This window comes from Cheilinus undulatus, linkage group 6, assembly GCF_018320785.1.
Source record: "Cheilinus undulatus linkage group 6, ASM1832078v1, whole genome shotgun sequence".
NCBI lineage: Eukaryota > Metazoa > Chordata > Actinopteri > Labriformes > Labridae > Cheilinus > Cheilinus undulatus.
Genome location: NC_054870.1, coordinates 43,840,971 through 43,863,208, shown reverse-complemented (window position 1 = coordinate 43,863,208; position 22,238 = coordinate 43,840,971). Strand labels below are relative to the sequence as shown.

General features: G+C 39.2%; 1 protein-coding gene across 4 annotated transcripts in view; it reads right to left on the bottom strand.

The window, feature by feature from the left end:
* The window catches only part of micu1 (mitochondrial calcium uptake 1), a 76,083-nt gene that overhangs the window by 31,854 nt on the left and 21,991 nt on the right, over positions 1–22,238 (bottom strand). For 2 of the 4 annotated variants that reach the window (XM_041789217.1, XM_041789218.1), the window contains exon 6: positions 15,619–15,630. The exons of the other annotated variants lie outside the window; for them this stretch is intronic. In XM_041789217.1, the coding sequence (XP_041645151.1) occupies positions 15,619–15,630 (12 nt within the window). The remainder of the gene's footprint in view (positions 1–15,618; positions 15,631–22,238) is intronic. 4 annotated transcript variants of the gene reach the window in all.

The window sequence follows — 22,238 nt, the reverse complement described above, 5'->3', positions numbered from 1 at the left end:
TTTGCTTCGGTGTTAAACTTTCCTTTTGTTTCTACTCAATGTAAATGATTTAAAAACATTGGATTATAAGATATTAACTTAAATGCAATCTCCATCTCTTTCTACATCTTGTTTTCTGCTCAAAAACTGTTGTTGTGAATTTCCAGCAGATGCATGATGGGAAATACTCTCAAAAGGAATCGTAGTGATCGTTAGTGACCCCGAGTCTTGCCGACAAATTGTCTTTAGATGTGAGAGCATCTCAAATGTCAGTCTTTTTAGAGTCTTTCAGGAGTTCTAGCAAATTCCTCTGGTGTAAGGCCAGCATTAGTTGCACAATGCTGATGTGCATTGGGCTTATGTTGCCCCTTATTACGGAGATTGTTGTGCTCGAGGGATAAAATAAAACAATGTTAGGTCACAGAACCTGTTAGACTCAATCAGTAGTATCAATAAGAATTGATCTGAGAATTGAATGATTTGAAAAAGCACAGAATTGGGGTTTTACCTTGGTTTCAAGTTCCATCCCTCGAGAATTCCAACATTAAACCCATGCACTGGATGGGTCTCTACAACTGATCTACTGTTTTGCAGCCAGCAGAATCATCACCTACTACATCCACACCTTAAACACAGTCTAAGATCTTACCTTTGTATTGCCACAGCAGCTGTGTGCTGCATTGCACAAATAAAACCTAGGCCCATATTCTTTTTTGCTACAAACAAAGATTCTTATGCCCAGACATATTGGAAACTTACACTTGGTGGCATCCCCCTGAACATAACAGCTGAACAAGAAAAACTCTGACATTCTTTCCCCAAGAACCGACTCCCTCCTCATTAGATCAAAAAAGTAGAACTGGTATAAGCTGATAATTTACACTGCTGAGTCCATCTTGACTCTTGCATGTCAGTGATTCAAATGTAGAAAATAGTGGTTTCTGCTGTAACATTCATTATAAATGACATCTATATTTATGGTATAAGGGGAGAAGGGAGTGGGAGAGAGGAGGGAGGTAAGAGAGAAAAATGTTATTTTTGGAGCGATGGAACCAGGTATAGAGAGACACAGAAAGAAACAGTAACAGCAAAATGTATTCTTGGTGTGGATTGCTTCCAGGTGTTTGAATGTGTGTAAGAGAGAATACTAGAGAGGAGAAGTGAAGAAATAAGAAAGTGAAAAGAAAGTCAAGTGGAGTAAAAGAGGTTGGTATTGGCTGCTGAATATGACATTCAACTGCTTTGGGCTCTAGGTGAACCACAGTCCAAATGCTAGTCCCCGAAAGAGAAGAGACACATGACATTGCACAACTGTGTATCACCATGGACGAGCACAGACTCATGCCCACACTGACAGCAGAGACATAACCACACTGGGCCTCATTATCATGATCAGAGCAGAGGCACAGAGCACATTAGGCGTCACTTTTTTCAGCAGCCTGAGTCAAGGTCGAAAACGCCCCCTCAGAGCAGTCACAGCGACGTTCAAGGCAAGATGTACAAAGATGATACCCACAGAGAGGAACCAGAGCGCATCTTCAGCTGATACAGAAGAGTATATATATGAATGCTAACCTAAAACCACAAAAAATGACAGATTTTGTCTCCTCCAAAGCAGCTCATGTTCAATTCAAAGGGACAGATGAATCTCTCTTTAAAGGCTTCACTTCAATGCTGAGCTGACAATATGCCTTTTCCTTTGTTGCTCCCTTTTTACAAACACAATATGCTATCATATAGTACATCTCTCCAACAGATGCATGATGTAACTCTGCTCTCCCTCAAGCAGACACGGAGATATAAAAGCAGTGTGTATATAAAGCCGTGTGGTTGGTTCCAGTGTGGATTTAAAGTGACTTCTGCGGATTCTGCGGCTCTGCTGTGAGATTATGTCCTATCTTTCCTTCATCCTCCATCTTTCTGTCACTACTGAATGACACAGCCTTCCACAGAAGTTGTGCACTTTTTGGTAAGGTTGTCAAAATTTTTAATACTCTGGTATTTTTCAATACTGTGTGTTAAGAATGATAATGTCTTTTATTATAATAGGAGTGTATTCATAATTGAAAACAAGACATTTTTGTTACATTGATATAAAAAGCATTAGAATTTTTTCAAAGTATCAGATTAAAGTAAAAGGTCACATATTTTACCCTTTTAAAGCAAAGTTTGCTTTGGTCTCAGAGGGCCCAAACATTCCCGTGAAGTTTTTGCTGAAAAAACAATCCACTATTGGATTTTTGCATGTCCAAAAATCCCTCTGTTTCAGCTCTGCTTTGAATGAGCTGTTTCTGTGTCTGTAGCTTTAAATGTTAATGAACTGTCTGACTCTAGCCCTGACTGTGCCCCTCTCAGGAATGGATGTGGCTTACTGGATGTGGCTCTCCTGAACCTCCTCTCAGGAGAGGAGGGTGGAACTTTCTTCCAAGCAGGGAGGGCCAACTGAATCCAGGGGCGGTGCTAACTCCCCACATGACATCATGAGGGGAAAAGCTGAGAACTGCTTGTTTAGGCACACATTTTCTGAAAGGTGAAGAAAGAGAGGTGGGAAGTTATGGATTTCTCTGATTCTGATTTTCAGGCCAGGGGTACATATTTTTCTGAGAAAAGCCTGAAAAAGTGTATTTTGCATAATATGTGACCTTTAAACATTCTGGTATTGCTCTACCCTGGAATTTTAAGCGAGGTAAGACACACCCATTCCCTCCTCCTTTTGTGGATCTGAGTAACAGCCATGATGCTATAACCATCCAAGTTAGACTTAAGCCCAGTTTAGGTCAAAGACTTTACCTGCAGCTGCTTGCAAAGCCCGCTCTACAACATTCTGAAAACCTGTCAGTTCACAACGCTGCAACTGGAGAGAGACAATGCATTGTTTCCACAACAACTCTCATAGATATCAATTTAAAATGATTTATTTCTTAAGTTACTGTCTCAAAAGGAAGGACAATATTGCACGTTAACTGCATATTTTTCATCTTGATAATGTGTAACACTAGGCTGCATGATTCCTGCTGATCACTACTTCCTCTGTCAGCATGGCAGCAAAATTTACAGCCCATATACAGTGCCTATAAAAAGTATTCACCCCCTTGGATGTTTCACCCTTCAGCTGATTTTATTTATCCATCATGGTCAATATAATTTGTTTTTTTAACAAAGAAAAATTGACTTCTTTAATGTCAAAGTGAAAGCAGATTTCTACAATGTAATGTCAAACAAATAAAATATGTAACTAAAATAAGTGAATAAATATTTACACCTTCGTCAGTATTTAGTAGATGCAATTCTTTGCAAAACTGTTCAAGCTCTGTCAGGTTACACTGGGATCGGGGTTGAACAGCCCCTTTCAAGTCTAGCCACAAATTCTCTATTGGATTGAGGTCTGCGTTTTGACTCGGCCACTCCAGAACATGTATTTCTGTGTAGCTTTTACTGTATGTCTCAATTTATTGTGTTGTCTGAAAGTAACTCTTCTCCCCAGGTGTACTTCTCTTGCAGACTGTATAAGATTGTCCCTCAGGATTTTCCCATTCTTTGCTGCGTTCATGTCACTCTCTACGTTTACAAGACTTCCAGTGCTGGCTGCTGAGAAGCATCCCCACAGCATTATGCTGCCACACTTGTAGTGTTTAGTGTCCCCAAACATAGCGATTTATCTGATGACCAAAAAGCACCATTTTGGTCTCATCAGACCAAAGAACTTTAATCCACTTGATGAGTCTCCCACATGCCTTTTGGAAAAGTCTAACCTTGATTTAATCTGAGATTCTTCTAACAGTGGCTTAATTCTTTGCCACTCTCCCATAAAGCTTTGATTGGTTAAGAACCTTACATATGTTTAGTTAATTGACATGACTTTGTAGGCATTGTATTAGGTAGTATAGCGCCACGTGCCCTGCTTATGTGCACAGCTGATAAAGGGGACAGAAGAGTCTGTCACACTGAAGTTTACACGCTAAAGGTTACTAAAATGAAATGTAGGAAAGTCTGTTTAGTTTTCTACTGTTGTGGGTTTCTATGACTTTGTGTTTCTCTTTCCAATCCTCTTCTGGTGCTGGTCTCTCCCTCGGTGCAGCAGATGATTGAGCTCACCTGAATCCACTTACCAATCAAGGCCACAGTCTAGAGAGCCACAGAGCAGGAGGCGGCAGACAGTAAAACTGGGCCATCTAGCCGTGTGTGTGTCTGATGTCAGGGTGCAAACGTGCTTATTTGGTCTAGTTGGAGAAGGGTGTCTATCTTATAAAGATCTATCAATCAATCAATCAATCAATCAAATCAATCAATCAATCAATGCAGAATCAATCGATTGATTGATTGATTGATAAAGATCTACATCTCTTTTATTTGTTTGTTTGAGAAATAAACTCCTTTTGTGTTATGGGGAGAATCAAATTAGCCTCAGTTTGTTAGCAAATTACTTTCTTCAGCTTACATATTTTCCCTCCATCCCTTTCTCTGGGTTTTATTGGACTTTTACACCAAGAGGGTTGAAACTTTTGCAAGGCACTATATATAACTCAGATGTAAAGCTTTCTCTGCTACAGACAACTATTAGAACTTATTTCCCTTGAAAGCCATTGTCTCTGTCTTATCAGTTTAGTATTCAAGCAATTTTGAGTCATCAACCCAGAGGACATTATGCCACTGAAACATGCTGCAGCAGCCACTAAAAGGATTTGAACTGCATTGAAGACCATTTTTAACACTCTTCGTAAATTTCTCCCTCAGCACTGATCTTTAAATGACTGTAATCTTAATAGCTGCAGCACTCAAGTTAATTAAGAGCTAACGCCTCATCTGTCAGCGAGCATGTCTGTTGATCAGTGTCAGCGTCGCCGCTGTCTGTGTGTTTGTGCGCAGTTTCTCTTCAAATCTCTGCCCTGAGCCCGCTCATGAGTTCATACATGTCTCTGTGTGTCAGCCACACTATGGCCAAGTCCACTAACCCTGTCCAGATGACGAACTGAGCGAACCAACTATCCTGTGAGCTGAGGCAGAAACGCCGTGCTGACAGAGCTGCTGGCAGGACGGCGCTGGCAGTCAAACGCGCTGCTGTCATAAACACACACAGTCGGGGTTAAGGGTTCAGTCGGGGCTAATCTCCCTGGTGTATGAGGCTACAGAGCAGCCCAGCTGGCTGCTCGGGCCAAATTTTAACTAGCCCAATCTTTGAACAACTTCGGCTAATGGAAGTTAAGCACAGCTGAGGGCATGCATGCAAAGAGGCTGATACTCTTTTCTTTATTTCACATGAGTGGAAATGAAACACTTTCGAAGAACAGCAGAGAAGTAAAACTTAAAACTGCATAAAAATGCCTAATGGATTTTCACAATTAATTTTCAAATCCAACATGGAGTACTTGAAGGGACTTGTATACTCACACAAAAAAAAAAAAAACATTTCATCATCAGCCTCTTTTAGCTTATCTCTGGAGTTATCTCTCTTAAACTGCAATAAATAAAAACCCTGTAACAGGAGCCAACTGACCACATGGCACTGTAGCACTAGTGAGTTCATTCATATCAGAGCTTGACAGATGATAAGGCACAAGTTTAATTCTGACCTCCAGCAACATAATGACACAATAAAAGGCCCCTGCCAGCTGTATAAGTGACCGTGATGGAGATGACACATAATTCATGACATGACACTACAGTCTTCTGGCATGGAAGCTGGAAAACTAAACATATGTGATGCACCACCTGCCTTATTTTTCCTGCTATAATAAATCGTCCTCCTAACTCACACTCTTCTGCTCTGACTGTCTTGGAAAGCGATAAGGTCAAAGAAAGCCTCCCACTCTTGAATTATTGCATGATCTGAAATCTATTCAATCTCTGTGGTTTTAATGATGTATGGTATCCAAAACTACTAAAGCTTTAAATAACATCCGATCAACAGTCAGATTTTTAACAAAAAGCTGTTGAGTATCCTGTGTTCATTACATCCTTATTTCTGCTTGAAGCTCATGGATGGACCAAAAGGTGCAAAACCACCAGTAATGCAACAAAGAAGAAACTTAATTCTACCTTTCTGAGGAAATATTGCTAATTATTTTGTGTGACTTGTTAGAAACTACAAGATGTGACCTGATTCTAATCTTTTCTAATGTGGCTCAGCTCTGATCTTCAAACTTTGAAAAGCTTTAGTCATAAAGAATATGATCTTTTCAAATCAGATTTGAGACACTTTCACATCTGAGTCCACCATGAGGCTCAAACAGGAGTCTGTGCTAAGTAAACAAAGTGAAATATCAAATCAGAGCAAAAAATCAGAATTGAGCATTAAGGCATAAGACCTTTGCACACTAAGTCAAGTTCAATTTTCACCCACATTTTTGCATGACAAAAAGAAAAACAATTTCATGCTGTGTTAATCATGTTTGCACACTGACTCCAAAACTTTCGTCTTTTATTGTATTTATTTATCTATTTTGGGAACATGTTCAATTGGTTAAATGGGTGAATGAAAACACTAAAACCTCTTTTTAAACACTGTGATTTTCCCGTGTATTATGTGGATACAAACCGTGGAAAAAATCAATAGTGTGCCAAAATTTGTCCTCACAGCTACATAACAAATACTGCATTAAAAAGTTGCTCTCCATCTTTTCTACATGGTACAGTGGCATAAAGCATGAGCTGGTGCCATATGAAGCTCTCTGTCAGGATGGAGAATCCAGTGAGCTTTTTTAAATGAGCAAAGGAGGCACAGATTTGTCTTTACTCTTTTTTCTCTTTGCAGAATGAGATGTATTGCCATATTCTACAAATTTTCACAGTTGATACAAATAAAATGCATCTGCCTCAGTGTGCAAGGTTGAAGTGCGTGATATTTTTCAACATATTGCCAACCTGAAATACGCATCTGAAAAGAATGGACTCAATGTGCAAAGACTTTCACGGGGTGAGCGCATCCTTATAGCCCTGTGTTATGGTTACTCCTTAAAAGGAACCCTGCATGATCAGACAAGTTCATCTTGTTGGATAGATACTCGTATCTCTCATATGTATATTGAACTAAAAAACTCTCTAGATATCTGCATTTTGAGTAATTTGAGATTATAAATTCACCAGGAGGCCACCATGTTTTGGTCCGCAGTGGTAGTGTGATGTCACAGTGCCAGACGCTCCTCACCATTCCTATGCAGAAACAGCTGTTTCAGACTGGCAGCCAGTGTTAGGGGTTTTATCTCAGAGACGCTGCACATCTCACACATGGAGAATTTTAAGATTAGAGGTCTCTAGTATTTTTTCTTGCACCACGAGCGGTTATCGGTCAAACTAGACAGGAAAATGATAAATACAGAACCGTATTTACGTTGTTGTAGCAATTATTTACATCCACATCGGTAGAATATGTTTGAAATCTGTTTCTTGATGAACCAGATGAAGGCCACAAGCTAAAATGTATCTGTTTAATAAAGTTGTCCCCCAAACTACTACTCTTTATGAAGCTTACATACTTCAAGGATGAAAAATACACAAACTTCAGCCCTTAAAACACACTTTAAAATGAATGATGATGAACAAAGAAAAAGTCTTCAGCTGAAATCATACTGGTCCTGCCTAAAACCTCACAAACTTTTATGTTAACACAGGCAATATTCACATCCCATGTATTGATAGTAAATATCAGCAGAAAAGTTCATATCTGCTGATACACTAGTTAACTCTTAAAGCTCATTTCTGTCGATTCCAATATCATACCGATAATATCATGCATCCCTAATTCTCGCTCCTAAGGTCACTGATTGGTCCGTTTTTTAATCAAAATGTCTGAACTGACTTTACAACCCTTATATCTAAACCATTACCATTTCTTTAACCTTACTAAGTGTGTGGTTAATATCAAAATGTTGCGTTTAGTTGGCTTTATGCACAAACTGTTCTTGGCTAAGTTTAGGAAAAGATCTTGGTTTGGACTTTAACAAAAACTGTCCATAAAAACAGTCCTGAAGACAAGCTGTACCAGCCAACCACAGTAAAGACGGGGGGGTTTGATTAGGCAAAGCTTTATGTGAACCACCCATCCATTCCCTACTAGCTGTCCACTTGTTATTCACACTGCTCTATCAGCACTTTGTGTGTCCATGCATTTGGCCTTGGAGCTGGATGCAGCACAGACTTGGCCCCATCTGACACCCCGGTACGGACTGCAGTGCTTTGTTACTGATTAGATCTGTGAGGCAGTCCGGCACTGCAGCTGCAGACATCCTGATAACACCAAACAGATGATGAAAGAACTGTAGCCTTTGAACATAAAGTTTGTCTTAAAGCTTTTTAATATAAATTATCACACTACAACACAACGGCTTTTCCTCAGATTACGTCACAACACTGCAGTGCCTATTTTCTCCACAACAAAGAGGTGAATCAAGGATTCTAGCCTGAGATCTGTTGCAGAGGATGAAAACCTCAAGCTGTAAAGAGAGGAAATGTCCTCCACCTCTCTGTCTATACTTTGAGGTGTATGAATGATGTCTGTCCTTGAGCCATGTCTCATCTTTTGTACAGGTAAGTCTCAGAGGACCTCAGTGCACTGGAGCACTACTACACCACCACAAAAGGATTTAAAAAAAAAGAGACTTGTACAGTGCGACAGACGGACAGTGCTGAATGTGTGCAAGAGAGGGGGAAGGGCGTCCAGACAAAAGCATTAAAAATGGATCAGTACCTCCTTGCCGCCCTGTGTGATGTGGAAGCCCTGGGGTTAACGTCACTTTGGCAGGTACAAAGAAGACCCGAGTTTCGGGGAAAAGGGAATTGAGAATGACCTGCTTTGGGGTAAAGTCAAGCCAGGTCTCAGCCTGACATTTTGGAACGGTGGCTTGAAGCTCTAACACTGTGTAGGTGCTAATGCCCTGCTGCAACACATATAGTTACAGCACTGTCCAAATGCAGGGAAAACCTCAAAGAATCAGGATTTTGCCTATACTTTGAACACCATTACAAATTGCCATGCATAAATATTCAACCCACATGCACCTCTCTGCATTCAAAATGTTAATGCAAACAGACTTGCTTGGGTTTTTTTTGGAAGGAAATGCAGATTTACTTTTAGATACCCAGTAAAGTCCAGCTATGGTTGGCTTGATTTAGCCGTTTGATTAGACCATGGTCATTGCTGCAGGACCAAAGCACTAGAGGAGAATTGATTTATTGACTGAAGTATGTCAGACTCTGCGAAAATAGGTGGTGATTTCAGCTAGTGGTTACCGGACCCTCTTCCGGCTGACCTTTTACCAGATAATCAACAAACAAATTAGCGAGCAGCACACTGGTTGTATGTCAAACAAGGAAAATATAGACAACTTCAGAGCCTTTTACACTCTGTAAAACTAGAGGCACATGCTTTTCATGTTGTGACATCTCTAGCGCTCGCTATGTGAAAAACTCTAAGTTTGCTTTATACTTCTGCATTGAATCTACGCCGTAGAATAAACATACATGATCAGTTTTTCTATGGAAATCAAGATTTTCTCTTTAACTTTAATGCAATGATACTAAATTTAAAGCTACTGTCAGAAACTTCAAGTTTCTATCAGTTCTGGTGACCCCAGTAAACAAAATCATGGCTGTTATAATGGTGACTTTTATTAAACAGCGATATAACTCATTTTGATTTGTTTTTTTAAGTATAAATTATAATTATGAAGACTGTAAAGGCATTTTAGGTTCTTGTGTTGAACAGTTTCAGCTAAAACTGATTTAGTAGCACAGATTATAAGCAAATGCAAAAACAGAAGTACCAATGCTATTGTTTAAGGATGCATGATGTCAGCATGGGCAAATGTTATCTTATAAGGTGAATTATCAGTATCAGCAGTATCTATCCGCTTTGCAAGGTTATGGCTTCATGGTTTTAAGTGAAAAGTATCCTGTATATCATTGGTTCCCAACCTGGGGTCCAGTAAAACAGTTATTAAGTAGTTAATTCTAAGGTATTTTGATAAGAAAAGCATGCATAAGCCTTTTTAGGGTTTTATAAGTGAAACAGTTAAAATCTATGTTGATTTTTGGTGGCAGTGTGTCACGTTTTCCTCTCTCTTGGGTCCTGGGGAGGCCCTGCTTTTTTTAGGTACATGTAGGTGGGGTTCCAAGGGAAAATGGTTAGGAAACACAGCTGTACATCATCGCCCTCTTGCTTCAAAATAGTAGGATATTTCAAGTTAAAATCATTTTGATATGCAGTCTTAACATACTGGGTAAATATTTCTACAAGTCAATGCACAATCTAAATACCCCTCTAACCCTCATAGAGGTCAAAACTGACATTTCTCCCTGCACATGTAGATACCTTAAGACCAAAGCTATACAGTCAGTAGGTGGGCAGGCAGGTGTGTGAGTGCAGAGAACAGTAATGCATTAGCTCTCAGGGGTAACTGCAGAGCAGGTGTACCGTTAATAACTCATAATTATTGTGGGAGAAAAATCAGAATAATGGACCCTGATGTGGAACGCTTAATAAACAAATCTAGGCGCCAAGGAATAGCAGCTGTCTTACAAGAGGAGGGAGGGATTCGAATTAGTTGACCAGGTGTACAGACAAGCCAACCTCGATTACTGTAGTTTAAGAGAGGAAGAAGAGGAGGAGAAGGAGAGAAATGATGTGTGTGTGAGCTTTTATAGAGTCAAAGTAAAAAAAACAGGGTCAAAGACAGTATGTGAAAATTGCAGACAGTGAGAAACAGCAGAAAAATAGAGTTGACAGTCGAAACAACGGCCCCTGGGAGCTTCCTGTGAAATCAGAAAGAGGGAACATGACAACAGCTGGTGTGACAAGAGACTCGTTTCCGTTGAGCAGGCCCCGCTGCACTCCCTCTGAGTGACAGGTGTCCGCTCGCAGTCGTAGCAGGTCACGCTCCGGACGCTGTGGCTTTACATACGGAGTGGGCCACAGCATGTCGGAACACTTTGTATAAATTTCAATGTTAAAACCAAATCCTGCCTTCAATGTCTTTAAACCATGCTCTACAGAAATCATGCAGACAATCCAGAGGATGGAATTGTGCAGGTTAAATAATCAAGCACATCAATACAGCCTGATGTTAGCTATTAGAGCCATTTCCCGGGTCCAAAACCACCCTGTGTTGCCACCATGCGCAGAGAGGGGGCGCCACCACCAGCTACTTTCTCCGTGAGGCACAGGCAAAAGAGCAGGGCATGCTGGGGGAATAGGCAAGAGTGCCAAAGCATGTGGAAAGCTAGAGCTGACATTTCTTGGAAGAGATGACAAGAGGAAGAGAAGAGATGTTTTAAAAGCAGACCAGAGGGAGTGCAGGGGAACAGCATGGCTCTGATCTGGCCTTAATCAATACAAGATTCCTCTAAATGATGAAATTTAGCGTTTCACTGCATCTCAGCTTCGCAAGACTTGACAGGCACCTTGAAGTTTGACTAATAATGTATGTGAACTTTACTTTGGGGCACTGAGTAAATTATGTAGCAGCGCTGCAGTGTTTAATAACCTCTGTAGAGGCAAAGTCCTCACATTCAATAATTCAGCAGGCTAGGCTTAGCCCACAGCTGCCTCCAAAAGCCATACAAAGGGCACCTGGGAGGTCTCTAACACAATGTCCAATAACAATACACAGTTTGAGTTTGCTTATTTGATACTTGCACACACAATGGGGTGCATGCCTACTCCAGTTTCTGACACTCCCACTCATTATCAGGTTTACAGGTTGTAACCTGCCCTTTGCTATGCTTGGCTTATCTTCACATCATCCTGACTGGTGGAGGCATTCAGACTGCTTAAAGGCCACATCAGTTAGATTATATTTATAGGTCAGGGCTCAATTATCTGCAGTTACTGACATAAACATGTACATCAGAACTTTTTTAATCTCAGAAAGTTTCTCCAAAGGCCAATGGGGGAACATTTAAAACAGCAATGAACAGACATGCAGGCGTATATTTATACAATGCTGTAAAAAGTATTTGCCCTTTTCTAAATTCTTATTTTGCTGAATATTTGTCACATTTGAATGTTTCAGATCAAAGAGAACCCCAAGAATTACCTGCCATATAACACATTTTTGGAAACATTATCTCAATCTCACCAGCCACACACAGTCCTTAAGAGATAGACCTGTTGAATGAAGAAATCCGTTAAATAGAACCTGTCAGACAAAGTGAAGTAGGCTAAAAGATCTCAAAAAGCAGCACATAATGCCACCATCCAAAGAAATTCAAAAACAGATGAAAATCAAAGTTTGACATCTATCGTCTGGAAAGTGTTACAAAGCCATTTCTAAGGCTTTGGGAATGCAGCAAACCCTGGTGAGAGCAATTATCCACAAATGGAGAAAATTTGGAATGGTGGTGAACCTTCCCAGGAGTAGCCAGCCTATCAAAATGACTCAAAGAGCACATCAACGACTCATCCAGGAGGCCACTGAAGAATCCAGAAGAACATCTAAAGACCTACAGGCCTCACTTGACTCAGTTAAGGTCAGTGTTCATGATTCAAAAATAAGAAAGAGACTGGGCAAAAATGGCATCCACAAGAGAGTTTCTAAGGCCAAATCCAGTGCTGACCAAAAATAACAAAAAGGCTAGCCTTACAATTCCCAAAATTCACTTTGATGATCCCAAAGACTTTTGGGGAAAATTTTCTGTGGACTGGTGAGGCAAAAGTTGAACTTTTGGAAGGTGTGTGTCCCGTTACATCTGGAGTAAAACTAACTTGAGCAAACTTGAGCTATGCAGCGGGACAATGATCGAAACACACCAGCAAGTCCACCTCTGAATGGTTTAAGAAAGGTTTTGGAGTGGCCTAGACAAAGTCTGGACTTAAATCTGATTGAGATGCTTTGGGATGGCTTTAGACGGGCCGTTCATGCTGGAAAACTCTCCAGTGTGACTGAATTACAACGATTCTGCAAAGAAGAGTGGTCACAAATTCCTCCAGTGATGTGAAGCCAGTTATCAGAAATGCTTGCTTGCAGTAGTTGGTACCAATGGTGGCACAACCAGTTATTTGGTATAGGGAGCATTTACTTTGTCACTTAGGACCCAGTAGGTTCAGATAGCTTTTCCCTTCATAAATTAAATCATCATTTAAAAACAGCATCTTGTATTTACTCAGGTTATACTTGTCTTAATTCTAAAATGCTTTTGATGATCTGAAACATTTAAGTGTGACAAATATGCACAAAAAATAAGAAATCAGGAAGTGGGCAAATACTTTTTCACAACACCGTATATCATGGCCTCTTACCGCAGGCAATGACAGATGCTTTGTTCATCCATCTTTAACCATTCTTTAAAATGATTGACAATGGAACAAAAAGTATATTTTAGTATGCTTCCAGCTAATGTCCTCATAATGTGTTGCTCAGAGCGCCAGTGTTTTCATTTTTAATCATTCCTGGCTGAAAGCCTTGAGGAAAAGGATACATTTTAGCATCTATTTTCAGAGCCCACAATGTATTTTAGCAGCCACATGAAAAGCTCAAAGTAGAAAACTTTTCAGTGTTGCTCCTTTAAAGGCAACAAATCTTGAAATGTGACTTTTAACACTGGGAACCAAGAAAGTGGAGGGAGGGTTTGCCCCAGCTGTGACAGGGCCGTGACAGTGAGGACATTATTAAACATTCTTATAAAGAACGAGAGGCGACAACCTCATACTTTTCTGACAGAAGAAAGCTTAATGTGGACACAGACCCTGAGGTTATCTGTACTTTAAAGTCCTTTTTTTTTGCTGTGTTAAACCAGCTTTTCAGAGATCAGTGTTCTCCTTGGCCATGATATTAAAGAGCTCAACAGTGTGATTCTGGAAGTAAAAGACTCATTCCTTTTCTGCATAGTGGATTTGATTATTTGCCATAACCATCCTGTGTAGATTTAATCAGGCTATACCTGAGTGTGAAATCATGGAATATGAGACACAAGATTGAATTTCAGCCCTGTTTTCAGAAGAACACGGATTATCTGAGATCTGGGATAGCAACTACAAAGCCCAAAATCCTACAGCGGGGGTTCCCAAACTTCTCAGCCCGTGACCCCTAAGATATCAGTGTCAGAGACTGGGCATCCCTCGTGTTCCTGGTTTAAGCATAAAATGTTGCCGCACATACCCATTGAAAGACCTCTCCACTGGTATAATACCACAAAAGATACAAAGGCTTTAATTAATTATAAAACTATTTTATGTAAATTAGTTGTTTATTGTAAGAGGTTAGAAACAAAAATCAAGTAATCTCCACAGACTGTAGCTCTTAGTGGAAATAGTAAGATTTTCTGAAATGTCAATGGAGGATTTTGCATAACAACTCAGTTTTTTTGTGTGAAATTGCTGTATATTAAAAATCAATACAATCTTATGTTGTACTAATAATGTTTGCACGCTAAACTTTCATGCATCGTTGTTTTTCTTTTGGAACTTATTTGATATTTTGCGTCTTTTCGCATCCATCCAAAATCCCTGAAATGGGTTACAAATGATTCAGAGCAGCGGCTACAGCTCCCTTTCTCTCTCTCTCTCCCTTGTACTGAAAGCTCACTTCAAACATGATGATTTGCCATGTATTTAGTAGATATCAAACATTAGAGATAAGGCCAAAATTTGTACTCACAGCCACCTTACAGAGACTTAAGTACAAAGTTGCACACTCTTTCTCCAACTTGGCACAAGCTTGTGCAATGACCCATATGAGAATCTCTGTCAGGTTGGATGGACTCAGCATTTTCTTTTCAGGGAGTGAATCATCTTGATTTCTTCTGTTTTTCTTAGCAGTACAAGACCATTTTGCCACCAACTGCAAATTTTGTAGTGAGTAGAAAATAAACACATTTTCTGAGAAGACCTTAACTTACAGAAACAGAAGTGTGAGTGGTCACTGTTGAGCTCTACTGGCTTTACTATATGAAAAAGGAAGAAATAGTTTTGGTGCTTATTCTGCTCCTCAGGGTTTACAACACCTTAAGGTTGTCAAAATATTTTAGTTACTTCTTGATACGATATGTTTTAAAAGATACACTTGCTGTAATTTTAATGAGGATGGTCTCAAAAAAGTGCCATGGATTTAAAAAAGACTACAGATATTTCATAACATGTGCATGGGGAGGAATAAATCCATCAAATTTGTCAGGAAACTCCTGCACATTGCCTCAAAACATTGGCAGAGTATTTGTGCAAGTTAGACAGTGTGGTGGAGTTTGCTTTCTTGCAACTAGTATTATATCAAAATTCTGGTATCATGACAGTTATCTACAACATATACAGCACTTATACCACGGAAGAATGTGTCTGCATCCAAATTCAACCTTTTATCACTAGAATAGGGATCTCCTGTGAGAAAATATACACCTTAATACACAGTTTGGAAGCTTTCTTATCCCCAGTAGTCATAAGAATAAACCGAGGCCGTGACTCTGGCTGCAAACTTGCAGAAGCTGAGATGTGATAAGTACAGTAAAACTTATTAAGCTGTTCCCCTGGACTAAGAGCAGTGAGAAGCTAAGTCCTCCATATTAATACAGAGGAAGGAGAGAGAAAGTTATAAAAAGATAGAGAAAAATAAGACAAGAAGAAGAAGTATAAATGGGAAGAAGGGAGCAGGTAGTGACTACTTAGTGCATTTTTTCATTCAGGTGCACACATGCTGCTCGGCACACACCCCATACCTGCCAGAAGTCCTGCAGAGAGGGAGGGGCAGATCAGGAAGGAGATGAGGAAGGGAAGGGGGGGGACAGAAGTAGAGGAGGGACGGGGAGTGTGTGGGTGGAAAATGGGGATCAGTGGATGGGATGATTGGGGGAGGAAACAGAGAAAAATTAGGATTTTTTGTTTGTGGAGATGGATTGTTGAGGATGATTGTTATTCACGAAGAAGGGAAGAGAGAGAAAATGGAGGGATTACTTGTTATGTGAGTGGCAGAAGAAGGCTGACAGGAACACGAGAGTAATCAACAGTTAACAGTGGCAATGTCAGGTCACATCAACATAAGATTATAGTAAAAGCACGCCCACATGATCCAGAGAGGAGGAGAAAACAGAGAGATGGAGCATGTTAAGCGCAGAGGAAGTTGCAGTGACAACAAAAGGAGAAATCCCAGTTGAAGGTGAGGAGCAGACCTTAATGGAGAGACTTTTAGTCTGACACTAAGAAAAATTTAACAGAAATTACAGGGCACAATGGGCCTTTTTTATTAAGTCTGTACATTCTGGTAGTCCATTTGTCCCACAAAGCCCTTGCATTCCTTGAAGCAGAATGGGTGACTGCAATGACACAGGGGTAAAGGTTTATTTTTAATAATGGGAGGTCTAATCTCTCTCCCAAGTAAATCTTTGGTGTTATCGTTCTAATACACTGGGTGCTCTGGTGAATCAGTCGCTTATGATTCTAGCATAAGTTATCTACTTTTGTGTCTATGAGGTGACATTTTGAACATATTGGCCTGCAGTACATCCATGTATTTTATTTATTTTTTTTGCCATGCTAGACATGGACAAGAGCCATTTTGTGTCTCCCAGGGTCTTTATTTATTTGTTAGTTGTGTATTTTTCATTTGGCTTTGATTGATATACTGTATTTTTTTGTAATTTCATTTGAAGGAGCTCGTTTGTTGATCTTGTCAATCAAATGTTGGTAATAAAAAATGATTAAATACCTAAGAATTATGGCTTGTTAAGCTCTAGTGCCTACCAAGGTCTCTAAGTGCATCTAACTCAGTGTTGATACCATTCCACTTGACTAACGGAGGGTGTTGAAGCCAGCAAATACATTTTTAAAAGCCAAAGAATCATGCCAACTGACAAGGTACACTGGATTATGTGCAAATATTACTCTGCAAGTGTCTACAGCCTGCTGTTTGCAAACTGTTAGCATGTGGGTTATGCATGTTTTCAACTGCTGCCTTAATGTCTATAGGCCATGGCTTAATGGCTAAACTGGAGAGGCTAATGCATAACATGCTACTTGAGATAGGTTTGTAAACCTTTATGCTAACTAAATAAGATGGACATATTAAACCATTTTTAGCTCAGATAACAATACGGCATGATGCTACATCACAATCTGTTTCAAGTATCAGCATGGATGTGCACTCTGTCATTAGATTGTTACTTTATGTCTCACTTCTTGCTCACTTTCTCTTTTTCTCTTCTAAGCTGCTTCCATCACCCTCCTCTTCCAGATATTTTTATTGTATACTTGGACTCCAAGTGCTGCACACCTAAAGCTACCAGCTAATAGATGATGTATCAAAGAGCACAGAGAAGGGCTAACTGGCTTCTTTTTAGCTGAAGGCTAGTGTGTGAACCAGTGCTGTAAAGCCATACACAATTCTCATGAGAAAACATCAGCCCCTTGACAAGGTTACGTTATCAAATCAGGTGATCAGGGCGCCCTGTGGAAACAGGATGGAAGTTATTCTCATTCTTCAAAGTTACTGTACTGTTAGTTCGACTTTGACACAACTATTTAAAATGGAATTTGACATATTGCTGCTTTAAAAGAGTTCCAAATTAACATAATCTTCATCAGATATAAGGTCCAAAATTTGATTCACAGATGGAATTCTCATAAGTAGAGTTACCGTGACTGCAGTTGTTTGACAGCTATTTCTGACCCTAGATTCAAAATAGTTGAGACACTAAAACATTAATAAAAACAGAATGTTATGATTTTATCATTGCACAAAGAAAACATGCAATGCAACTGATTTTGGGTAATGATCAGGCTATTTTGAATTTGACGCCTGCAACTTGTTTCAAAAAAGTTGGGACAGGGTCATATTTACAACCACCATTTGTTAGTGTTTGGTAACTGGTAAACAGTTTCTATAATTTTGCAAAAGGAATATTTTTTGTTATTCTTGCTTAATGTTGAATTTTAGCAGCTATTTTTGAGGGCGCTGTAACCTCGCCTTTCTAGAGGACATATTATACAGATACATTGAGATAAAGACAAAGATGTAAGAATGGTGGTGCTTAAAAACTTGGCCAATCTACTTTTTTTGTACAATGCTGTTACTAAGTTTGACATGACCAAGTACCGGTTTGTGCTGTCAGTGCATCTTTATTTGTTTGCTATAATTCTATTCCCTTTATTCCTTCCTCGGAGGACATATCTTTTACTGTTGTTACTTTAACAAAAAGCTATTTGCAAATGAAAAGCTGACAAAATGTCAATCCTAAAATAACATTGAAAGAGATCTTAAATTAATTTTGTTCTGCTGGATGTAAAAATAAAATTAATTTGAGTAGAGTGAGTAAACAGCAGTTACTCATGAGCCATTTATGGTATTTAATGTTTGCATACATACGCACTGAGTCTGGATCATATTAATGTTGAGAGTTGTGGGGATGTACTGAGAGGTTTAAAACATGTCGACGCTTTTAGACTCTTCACTGCAGCCAAACAGTATGTATGTGACAAATCTCTCAGCGGGGTTTGCTATTTCTAAATAAAACCATGGGAAGTGTGACACAGAGCGCTTTTAAGAGAGCTCTCATATTACTCTCACACAATACTGTACAGCCCTCTGCCATTGACCTTCATGGCAGTTTATTACCCAACCCCCCAGCTGAAGCGCTCCCTTTGTACTCCACCACACCCTCTATGGACTTCAAGATTTACACTCTAAAGATACTACGCCACTCCACTCGCCGTGTCCATTTCATCCTGGACTACATCTATGTCGTTTTAAGTTTCATGTGAACTAGATTTCATTGCTTCTTGGAAGGAACCAGTAATGGTTTATTCTTCCAACTGGCTAGGGGGGACCATTAACCCAATGAGAAGGAGCCACGCGTTTCCTGGTAAAAATAAATAAGTAAATAAATAAATAAATGCTTGTGCAGAGCCAGAGAGGGAGGGGAATGCTTGGGCTGTTCGGGTCATAGCAGGAAAATCTCAGGGGACAACCAAAGCTAAATACAGTATCAGAGACACCATGTGCTCAGATTTGCTAAGCAAATAAAGGAAACACGGGGCCTGGAGATATGGGCAATATTTACATAAGCCATAAATGAAGGGACATAAAAGAAGAGTGATTCATTTCCATTTTAGGCCAACTCGGAATCAATCATTAATCTTTGGTAACTGTATAGCACAAGCTTTTAGGTTTATATGCTTTTCAAATAGGATGAATCAAACTTTGGCAACCTCTTAGATAACAACAGGCTTAAGCTGCTTTTTACCCGAGGACCCAGGATTTTTTGGAGGTACTCTCAGTGTGTTTCTAACCCAGAGACCGGGGCTTTAATGAAATCCCTGGGACTTTATTTTACCCCTGATATTCACTGCTTTTGGGGTGGCACTTTCCTGTCCTATCTGATTCATCCAGAAGTAGTGACTCTCAATTTTCCCACTTTACACTTTTTGTACATATTTGCATTATACTGTTTGATATTATTATTCTTTCCTGTTAACTAGGGTTTATTCTAAGTCCACTGTCAGAAGGAGTTCTGCTCTAACAGGCTTCTTCCTTTATATTCTATTCTTATGTCATCGTTACACCAAATGTATTTTATTTCTTTACACTTTGGCAAAAAACCTGATTCTAATTCCAGCACAGAACTTAAAACAGGGCCATGTTGTACCTTTTCAAATTTAAACATGTGAGTGCATGGAAAGAAGGAATGTCTTTATGGTGCACTTAAAAGAAAAAATATCAAAGATTACAACATGTATTAGTACAATTTCTGGTCAAAATATGTCATTTCGCTTAATATAAGTCAGGGCTTCTCATTTACACCATATGAAAGTTTAATTTTTAAAAAAATAAATCACAAAAAAAGAACTCTACTTTTTTAGATGCACTAATATTTCAATAAGTGATGTATTTATCTTTGCATGGACTTTGCACATAATACAATGTTTCTTCCTACTTGCAGTATTTTTATGTATGTGGCATATTTTACTGGACATATAATCAACATATCTTAATTCATTTCTTATATTGCTTATCCCATATTGTAATATCCTATATCTTTATGCTTGTACTCTAAGTGGGAGTGACTATAATGTCCAAATTTTGCCTTGTGGACTTGTAAAATATTTCTTATTCTAATTTGATCTATCTGAAGTTGCAGGAGAAAGTAAAAAAAAAAAAAGGAAGTTTTGGCAAAGAGCTCTCTCTGTGTAGCCTTACAGGCTCACTGTGGTCAATTTGACTACAACATGAAGACGGGGTAGCCGGGGGGCTTATGGCTCTTGTAATGAGGTTAGAAACTACAATCACCACCTAACTGATGATTAGCTAACACTAAATGAATGAGGCTGGTTGGCTGCTGGGTGTGAGGACCGCTCCCTGGGATCATCATGAGGGCAGTAATGGTCACAAATCAATATCAAGGAAAGCAGTAATGAGAATAATGATGCTGCTGATTTATATTGATGGCTATTTTCCTGACTGGGAAAATGGAAATGTTGAGCACAGGAACCAGCTCCTTTCAAAGTCACCGGCAGCAGCAGCAGCATGGGGTTTGGCTGTACAAAGATCACCTGCTGTTACTGTCTTTAAATAGGTCATTATTCAGCAGGCAGGTCTGCTTTACATGTTTCTCGTGTTGTGTAACAGAAGGGCTTTCATTATGGATTGACTTATGGCAGTTTATAGACAGTGTTAATATGCCTGTTTAGGTTGAAACCAAGAATTTTTATTTCCCCTTTAGACACCCATTTTCTGCTCTAACAATAATTAACCAACAGAATAGTCTTGTTATTTTCTTTGGGCTTGTTGATTGGGTTGTTGATTGGGTTGTAATACGAGTTGAAGAGTGGAAAACAGGCGACAAAGCAGCAGTTAAAGCAAAGATATTGAAGGTAAACAGTACAAAGGATATGGTTAGTGAACACAGCATGATTTCACTTAAATTCAAGACAACACTTTGAAAATATTCACATTAGATACATTTCATTTCTTTAATAAAACTTGCATCTGCAATAAAAGTATTTCAACGTGACACCAGAAGGTACAAATTTTGCGAAATAACAAACAAGGGCAAAATACAGTCACTAATCCAATCCCAGATATGCAGGCTAAAGCTCTCATGGCTGTGTTTCTGTCAGTATTACTGCAATCAATTTCTTCCCTCTTCATTTCAACCAAGTAAGGGGGTTTTTATGGGCTCCACTGCCTCATTTTCATGTCATCTCTCACAGTGCTGAAAGCCCTTGGTGAGGATTTGTTTATTTCTATGACAAGAGCTGTCCCCTCAATTTAAACCTCATCCCGGTCTATTTGTCTACATTTCCAAAGTCATTTCAGTGCAGATGATGTAGCAAAGGTGGCAGAGCTTCACTTTGTGGTCTGTATATTTCATTTCAAAGAACAACTTAATTTAGTTTCATGTAATATCAAATTCAAAAGGGCTTCAGTTTAGGGCTCATTATAATTTACATGAAATATCACCTTATATTTTATTAAAAGTACAAGTTTATAACGAGTTGATAAGTAACACCCAGTCATTATTCCTTCTATCAGAGATACTGTAATTTCATATTATCTCATTAACAGTTCTGACACTTCAGTGCTGATTTAAGGGCATACTTTTCAAACCCTCGGTTAGAATTTTTCATCTGGGTTTGCATATTTTAAATCCAAGGTTTTAAGAGATGAAAGCCTGTCTTTATCCAAGGACTTATGAAGCCGAATTACAAAGTGCTGACAAATTTCTGCTATTTGTTTTAATGAAAAGACGATCAGGATCAACTGGAAATTTGAATAAGGGATTTAACTGTGAGAAAGTATGAAAAGATAACTTTGAATGAAGTGCAGGCTGATTTTAAAAGTTTAACTCAATGATGAGATTCTTCTTTAAACTGCTTCCTTTATAAAAATGTCACTCACTGGAAAGAGCCTGTGGATGTACACAGTAACGAGACTATTGTTTCTGAGAGGATATGCCATTACTTTTCAAAAAGCATTTGCAGTTTTAAGCTGTACAAGGAATTTTCACCTTCATTTTACAGGATTAATGGCAGAAGGTTTAGAGGCAGTTATCCAAATTTTGGCACAAAGTATTTTCATTCTGGACATCACCATAGGGAATTCTGATAAAAAAAAAAAAAACATTTTGCTTTGCATGGATGATTCTTTTAAGTTGGCAACACAGAAGACAATTTCTAAATCTAAACCGATTCCAAAAATATGGGACACCAAAAACATAGGGACAGTCTTAGCTGCTTTTAACATTATAATCCCCCAAAGACACTCAGTAGACAATGCAGCATAGACTGGCTGTTAGTCACGATTCCTCAGACATGAAATCTCACAGAAACTCCGTGAGATCAAAAA